The 8873-nt window shown below is 43.0% G+C and overlaps 1 protein-coding gene across 1 annotated transcript; it reads left to right on the forward strand.

Moving 5' to 3' along the window:
- The first annotated feature begins 4061 nt into the window (after nt 1-4061).
- Nucleotides 4062-7261, forward strand: gper1 (G protein-coupled estrogen receptor 1). Its single transcript, XM_033645795.2, has 2 exons — nt 4062-4199; nt 5481-7261. The coding sequence occupies exon 2, from the start codon at nt 5867-5869 to the stop codon at nt 6968-6970; it is 1104 nt and encodes a 367-aa protein (XP_033501686.1). The 5' UTR covers nt 4062-4199; nt 5481-5866; the 3' UTR covers nt 6971-7261.
- Nucleotides 7262-8873: the final 1612 nt, after the last annotated feature.

An 8873-nucleotide genomic window follows, 5' to 3' on the forward strand; every position in this document is an offset into this window, starting at 1 on the left:
ACATACTGAACAGCTATTTCCCCAGTGTTGCCCCACCATATGGATCCTACAGAACAAAGCAGAGACTTCAGGAAGTAGCCTCCATCTTTGATCCACCACATCACTTCAGCTCTGGGGAGACAAGTGGACCGGGGCAGATGCTTTAAAAACAACCCACCCTTTCTCCCCTGCCAGTTCAGTTTTTCTTTTTTCTTTGCTTTTCCTCTTCAGAAATGGGAGAATTAAAAAAAAAATACACTAACAATAAAATTCCAGCATCAGCTAAATATCAAACATGGCCCTTGAAGGAGTGCAGAGGAGCTGGACTGCGCAGGATGTTCCACTCAGAGGTTGTGGTTGTGGCTGAGGGAGATGTTGGATGGAGCCAGAAGCACATCAGACTGGTAAGTGGAGGCAGATGATGGTGTTGTACCCTCCCCTCCTCCTACTCCAGACCTCCCACTTTCACTTCCCCCCAACCACAAGTAGTTAAACCCCACAACTTCCCATTAACAGCACTGGTAATGTTGTCTTGTTGATTAGATGTCAATGGGTGGGAGGTATTGTTTTTTTTTTTTGTTTTGTTTTTTCATGGGGATAGCAGCTTTTCATACCAAAACAAACAAAAAAAAAAGTTATCATAATAATTTGTTGTCACAGTTCTAGTGTGATTTCGTGGTTATCATAATAAAAAACCAAGGCCAAAATAAATGTTGGATTCCCCTCGCAATTCACCGTACAATTCAATTATTTAGCCTTCAGTCACTCCATCAGTCATCTCTCTCAGTCAGCCAGGGCTTGTGCTGGGATGTTCGCATTTTCCTCACCTTGCCAATTCACAGTTTATGCCAGTGGGCCACCCAGTGGACATAAAGAGGAAGTGCATCCTCTCCAACCATCAGCAAATAAATCCAGTTAAAAAGGTCACAAAGGAAGTAGCATGTAAATCCATAGAGATCACGGCCAGTCTAGAAGGCAGGAGATGATGTGCTCACTTTTTTTTAGCCATGTACCTGCCAGAAAACAACATAAAACAGACCAATCCGCCGCCATAAATTTTGCTGCAACACAGCTTGCTGTTTCTTCAAGTGATTTATATCACCCCTTCACATCATCATCATCATGCATAATTTCACCCATTGTTAGCACATGCAAGATCCTTTTTCTGGAAGTACATTTTCCAGATGTGGTTCACTGTTTGGTTAACTTGACGTTACCTTAATTAATCAGTTCCTTGGAAGGGATTCAAGTCCATGGAAATCCTGGAATTAGTCGGTGTCACAGCTCCCATTTTTTGGCCTGCTTTGTGTCTTTAGGTAGGTTATGACATATGTACAGTTTAGTTGACTGTTAAATCTATGTCTAAGATCCATGTTCCCAGTCTTACCTGCTTTGCTTGAGAGCTGCATTTGACTAATACTCACTTCATTAACTTGGTCTCATTTCACACCATCACTTTTCATTGAAATATGCACACTCTCCTCCTTTTCTTCCCTCTTCTCTTTGAGTCTCCAGCACCTTTCCACTAGACTGACCAACACATCCCCACTTTCCCCTTATCTGTGTGAAGTCATGCGGACCGAATAACTGAGATTTCAGGTAGCTGAGAGAAAATCACACAAATCTGGCTCGCTGGGTGACCCCGGAGCTCTCGTCTCTCTTCATCTCAGCTGCTGAATCGACTCTCCACCATGACTAAAACCTTCTCCTTCTAACTCACTGCTACATTTCTCAATGCTCCCTCTCCTGTCAAAAACCCAAACTTGTTTGTGCCATCAGGGCCACCAGCTGCCGCACTGACCCTGCCCGCTCCTTCACACCATCACTGCTGCTCTGCCGCGCCATTTCTTGATTACCAAAATCAGCTTCTCCAAGACACGAGGCGGTGCGCCATCTGCACTCTAATTAGCAAGAGGTACCTCACCTCTCCAAGATGAAGCCGGCGCTTGACCCATCTGTCAGATGATGCCTTCATTGTCTCACACTTAAGCATGATTTCAACTATCATGAGCCCAACTATGCTACGGCAGAAACTGTGATCCTTTAGGTCATTAAATCCCTCCACATAGAACAGTTTTCTCACTTCGCCCTCAGTCCTGTTTGGCTTTCTTTATCATATCTTCAGCATTTTGAGTCCCCAGATGTGTCTTGTCCTTGCTTACTGGAGAGCTATACACAGGAGTATATACATTCTTGTGTTACCTGACTACCAGGAGAGCATTAAGAGCAATAAAACCGGACTGGACTGGATACAGCCAAGACATCAACTAGCTCAGTGGCAAACACTTTGGGAAAAGACTGCCCAGTCCCAGTGATGAAACATGACTTTTTTCTCCATGCAGATGTTCAGACTGTTGGCACACTTGTGAAATGAGTAGTAGCACTGGCAGGGTATTGACAGTTTAAGTAGACCGCCTTATTGCAAGGGTGCATTGAATATATGAAGAAGCAAGTAGAGTCAATTTTGTAGAAGTCGTCTGCCTGAACTAACTGACAGGCATCACTTGACTGAAACTTTTCAAAAGCTGTCTCTGTAATCTGTAAATGCTAAATTGTACGTACCATCGTACCATGAACCCTGTCCATCATATTCCAAATTTCAGGTGTGGACCTTAAGAGTGCTGCTGTGACCTGCCCTGTCGTCAAACTCCTCGAATGCACTTACTCCACTGGCTCTCTGTTGTTGTTTGTGTCACATTCAAAGCCCTGGAGCTAGTGCACAGCGCTGCCAAAGGAGCTGCAACCCCAAACCTCTAGGCAATGATCCAGCCTTGGCCTTGACTTCACTCTGCCCTCTGGGCTGTCTATGGATGAAATGACCTTATCACCATGTGAAGACCTCAGAGTCACATTCTGTCTTTTGGAGGCAGACTGACAATCATAGTTAGATACCTCTTTTTTTTTGAGTGATTTCATTTAATTTTATATGATATAAATTTTATTCTATTTTATTTTATTTTGTTATTATTTTTATTTTTATTTTATTCACACACACAAGACTTCAAAAAAATCCAAATAATAAATCTAAAAAATAAGAAATATATCAGAAGAGGTCAGGAAGATCAGGAAGACCTCCCCTCAATTTAAAAAAAAAACAAATAAGTGAAATTTAGAAAAAAACAGAAGAAAAAAATGTAGAAAAATACCAAAACAAACAAAATGAGCACACCCACACACACTCACCGAGAAATAATTAGAGTTTGCAGCTGCACATCATTTGGGAATAAATATACTCAGCCTTAATAAAAGTGGGCCTATGATGTCAGTAGATTATGTAACTGACAGTTATGGCATTTAAATGAACTGTATTGTCTCAGATGATTTATTTTAACAACTATGCTTTGATATGATGCAGCCTACTTAATATCAGTATGTAAGCCTATAGCTTTGTTGTAGCAGATGGTTATTGTATGTCTGCAATTATTGCAGGCATCTGCAGTTAATGTCCCCCTGCTATCAAAGAGACACTACACTAGCCAACACCACATCAAATAGGTCTCCATAGCCACAGTTTGGACGCACAGATTAGTCCAAATTATGTTAATGTGGCCAGAAGCAAAGAGTCTGTTCTGTCTCCTGCTTATTGAGCGTGAAGGCTCACAGTTCCTCAAGCCTCATCTGGGTGTAATTGTAGTATTGAGAATGAGCAGTAAATAAGACGGGGTCATTCTCTTTTTGTTGTGTGTAGGAATCAATAATCGATACACATCAGTGGATGAACTATTCTCAGATAAATAAGAAAGGTCATGTGCGGTGTGTTTACACGGCCTTTAAGGCTAAGAGCCAGACAACCCAGGTGAGCAAATACTGCAAAAAACATATAAGTGGTTTCCATGACAACGCAACCTGGTGGAGGCAAACTCCACGCTACTTATTTGCTGTCCAAACTTTCCTTTGTGTTAAAGTCAGCTCTCGGCCCCTTCAGTTCCCGGATCTTTGTAGATGCACAGCCGACACCTGGAATCACAAACTGGGAAGAAGAAGAAGAAAAAAAAGAGGCAGAGGAAGAGGGAATCTGATGAAGCATGGTGACAAACCATGGGCGACAGATCATCTCTTGCCTTTCTGTCTCTCCCGCCCTCCTCTCCTCTCCAGACAGGGTTGGGCCAAACAGCAGGTGGTGCAGAAGAGAAGCCCGGACATGGGATATACAAATCTCTGGCTCTCAGACTTCTGCACCGGACAAGCATGGAGAAGCAACAAATCCCAAAATTTATAAAGTAAGTGCTGCTTTTGACATCCTTGCTGCTATTTGTGGTTGTATGTATAGTGCTATGTTATTTTTAAGATTTAAAAACAAGGACACTGCACTGAAGTGATAAGTGATGCACTAAATATAGTCTGTGTAGTTGCTAATTTACAGTTAATAGAGTGCCTGTTTAATTTCAGCATGGATGGGGCAGTCTCTCATGTCTTGGGTTGCATAATGAGTCGTATATTATGTCATCAACTAGCTCTTTATCTCGCTTCATTACACGTCTGGAGTGGCTGTTTGTAGTTTCCTGGAGAGCACTTGTACATAATTTCAGGTCTCACTGATTTTGGTGGAACATATGCAGATCAAAACGAGCTCAGAGCTGTGCCAAAAATCTGTTTTTTGTCATATTCTGCTCTGACATAACAAAAGGATACCTAAGGACACAGATATCAAATAGACTAAACAAGATCTGGTGGCTGGGTTATTTCAGTGACAGGAATATTTGATTTTGAACCCTGACAATTAAAAACAAAAGAGAGGTTGCTGCTCCTGCTGTGATAATGATTGTGTATTCATGGGAGGATGTAAAAACTATGTCAGATATTGTCTCCAGCCTACACATTTTTGCTTTCATGTACACGCACGCTGTATTTGTGCTGAATTAATTGCTGTGAAGACAATGTGTTAATAAGAATGCATTAATATTGCAGAGGGTGTCCTCTGGAGGAAATAAAACCCTCAGGGCTGTGAATCACTGCTAAAGGTCATGTTTGCCAAACAGAATACAGTCTTTGCTGAGGAGAATCTGAGATTTTGGGGCCTGGAAACTATCAACCAAGGAGGAGCATAGCTAATGTAACAGCTTCCAGTGGAAAAAAATTCTAAAAGTCTCTGCGTTATATACATTGACTGAGTGTAATAGCGCTTTGGTAAATGTTAATGACAAATATGTTTTCATCTCGCCAATCAATAGTCATCACGTCTGGGAGAGCTGTTTCAAGTGAGCCTGGATTGGCTGAGGATTTCTAAGGAGGATTTCAATGCATCTCTTTAAGTCTGAATCTTGAATGTTAATGCGCTCACCTATTGACTGCCATCCATTTAAGACCCTTTTACTTTCTCTTCAAAGCAGACTTGTGTCGTTTTCATTCTTGATCTTAAGATTTTGAAGGTTTTTTTGTGTTAAGTGAAGCAAGCTCTTAGTTATTCTCATTTAACTGCACATAAATTTGCTGCTTTTTCAGGTAGGTGCACCTAATTCTCTTTGCGTTCTGATTTTTTTCTTCTTCTCTCCTTTCCACAGCTCAGGTGTCACAGCAATAGCGTCTCTGGCCAAGGCTCGCTGAATAAAGATGCACATGGACTTGGGGAGACAAAGCAGATGACTCAAAGGAGGAGAAAGAAGTCCACTCCCTGATCCCAGGACCACAGTTTGTGATGATGTGAGTCATCAGGTTACCAAGGCCAAAGGCGATATCTTTCAAGACATGGAGGCGATTCTGCTTTGTGTCTGGACTCTGTTGGTAGATGGACCTTGATGGCAACATGAGGTCAAAGAAACTGTAACTGTTTTGTTCTGCTCACCTGACTTCTGTCAGCATGCCAACATAGCATAGATGATTCACCCTTTAAAGAGACACAACTGGGAGCTAACAGGGTCTTACGATGTAGCAGCTACAGGTGACTTGTATGTGGCCGATGATTCGAGACAGTCCAACCACAGTCAGTATGGAAGTGCAGACAGCCTCTCTGGTTTGGATATATGTTAACAGTACAGAACAACTGAACACTTCTTATGAGTACAACGCAACAGATTGGATCGAAGACCCAGACAGATACCATTCTTACATTATCGGTCTCTTCCTGTCCTGCCTGTACACCATCCTCCTCTTTCCTATTGGATTTATTGGGAACATTTTAATCCTGGTGGTGAACCTGAACCACAGAGATAAGATGACCATCCCCGACCTTTACTTTGTTAACCTGGCTGTAGCTGACCTCATCCTGGTGGCGGATTCCCTCATCGAGGTCTTCAACCTGAATGAGAAGTATTACGACTACGCCGTCCTCTGCACCTTCATGTCCCTGTTCCTGCAGGTCAACATGTACAGCAGCATCTTCTTTCTCACGTGGATGAGCTTCGACCGATACATCGCCTTGGCTAGCTCCATAAGCAGCAGCCCGCTGAGGACTATGCAGCACGCCAAGCTCAGCTGTAGCCTCATCTGGATGGCCTCCATCCTAGCCACCCTTCTCCCCTTCACCATTGTGCAGACCCAGCACAGGGGTGAGGTGCACTTCTGCTTTGCCAACGTCTTTGAGATTCAGTGGTTGGAGGTCACCATTGGCTTTTTGGTGCCCTTCTCCATCATTGGCCTGTGCTACTCTCTGATTGGGCGGATCCTCATGAGAGCCCAGAAGCACCGTGGATTGTGGCCACGGCGGCAGAAGGCCCTGCGTATGATCGTGGTGGTGGTTCTGGTGTTCTTTATCTGCTGGCTGCCAGAGAACGTCTTCATCAGCATCCAGCTGCTGCAGGGCACAGCTGACCCTTCGCAGAGGACTGCTACCACTCTGTGGCATGACTACCCGCTCACAGGCCACATCGTTAACCTGGCAGCTTTCTCCAACAGCTGCCTCAACCCCATTATCTACAGCTTTCTAGGAGAAACCTTCAGGGACAAGCTGCGTCTCTTCATTAAGCAGAAGGCCAGCTGGTCAGTAGTGAACCGCTTCTGCCACCACGGCCTGGATTTACACCTCCCTGTCAGGAGCGAAGTGTCAGAGGTGTGACTGTAAAGAAGAAAGACAATAGTTATAAAACTGATTCCAACAAAATATGCTATAACATCTTTTACATCAAAGTGATATATCACCCAGTGTGGTACATGACCTCTGCTTTCTTCATCTGTTTTGTAGCTTTGCCTCATAGTTGTACCCATGTCTCAGTTAACCTGCTCACTTTCTGAACAAAAACACAACACCACCAAGAATGTACACTCAAAGAAAGATGAAAATGACTGGATGTGTGTATCCCTTTAAGTAGATAACAATGCAAACACTGTTTTAAAGCTATTTTCATGTTTATCTGCACGTTGGATTGTTTTCTTTCAGTGTATTTGGTGTGTTATTTCTTCAAAAAGTTAGCTGGATGGCAAGGCAGGCGACAGTTAATCAAAATGTCAGCATCTACCCTTCAAGTACAGCAAGTGGGCCAAGATTACCAATGGATAGATGAGTGTCACAGGAGAGCAGCATAATGAGTCATTTTACATTGTTGGCATTGTCACCTCAAAGCAAGAGGGTTCCTGGTTCGAGCTCAAGGTGGGGGGGTTCGAACTCTAGGGTGGGGGAGCCCTTCTGTTTAGAGTTTGCATGTTCTCCTTGTGTCAGCGTGGGCTTTCTCTGGGTACTCCAGCTTCCTCCCACAGTCCAAAGACATGCAGGTTAATTGGCAACTCTAAATTGTCCGTAGGTGTGATTGTGCGCATGAATGGTTGTCTGTCTCTATGTGTCAGCCCTGTGATAGTCTGGCAGCCTGTCCAAGGTGTACCCTGCCTCTTGCCCAATGTCATCTGGGATAGGCTCCAGCCCCCCCATGACCCCTAACAGGATAAACTCTTATGGAAAATGAATGAAAAAAAAAAGGATCCACAATGCAAATCTTCCAGAACATTTTCTGGGTATGTGGGATGACCTGTAGAGAAAGAAAAGGCTGTGTCACAGTGCTGTAGCCTAGAGCACCTAGACCGAGACAAAGTCATGACCAAGACCAGACCAGTTTGAGTCCCACGCTGCATGACGCACACGCTAAGATCTTGACGACAACACTGTCACAGCTACAGCAGCACGCATGTCAGTTTCATCTTCAAGAGAGGAGTCATCTCAGTTAAAACCCACATGTACTTTCAAAAACATCATCCACATCAACACCATCATGACAGCCCATGACTAAACAACTGCTCTGATCTGTTAAGTAGTAACAACGTAACAAGGATATAAGTTAGGGAACAAAATCTAAGACGCAGCAAGAAGCACTTTTCACTGTCCTAGTCTAAGATATTACTGTACCTCTTGCTTTGTGTATTTCAGCTAAGATTGTTTTTCTTCTGTTGAAAGAAATGGCATTATGTATAGCTCATCATTCATTGGACAATGCAAACAAATGTGTTATATTTTTAGAAATAAAGAAAATGTTCCACTTTTCTGGGAATGTGAAGGGGAAGCTGTTGAGAAATGTGTTTCTTAGATTTCAAAAAGACCAAACGACATTTTTCATAGCTAGTTTTGTACATGTCCTCAAGTATTATATAGAACTAATAAGGGGTAACGTAGCTACACCCTTTGTTTCTTACTTATTATACTGGAGGTTTTGATCACAGACATACTATGAGGTGAATTAAGAACATATAATATATGTTTTTGTGAGATTAATCTGCAGAATCTGATGTTTCACTTGATACTGTGGTTAATGCAGGAGTCAGTGGTTCCTTATTTCAAAGATGGCTGAGTTATTACCCCACTTGTCAGCTCCTGTTAGCATGATGCCAAAGCAAAGAGGCAGGTGTTGTTTTGCCAGGAGGGAATGAGACTGGGTAAACACATCATTCAATGTTGACAACGTGAAGCCGCTTAAATCTTTCAATCTCCATCTTTAACAGATATTAGCTTGATATACAGCAGCGGCCGACCCTAG

Source organism: Epinephelus lanceolatus, chromosome 18, assembly GCF_041903045.1.
Source record: "Epinephelus lanceolatus isolate andai-2023 chromosome 18, ASM4190304v1, whole genome shotgun sequence".
NCBI lineage: Eukaryota > Metazoa > Chordata > Actinopteri > Perciformes > Serranidae > Epinephelus > Epinephelus lanceolatus.

Excerpts from the sequence above, each read along its gene's own strand:
- gper1 (XM_033645795.2), top strand. The coding sequence starts at position 5,867 with ATGTGGCCGATGATTCGAGACAGTCCAACCACAGTCAGTATGGAAGTG.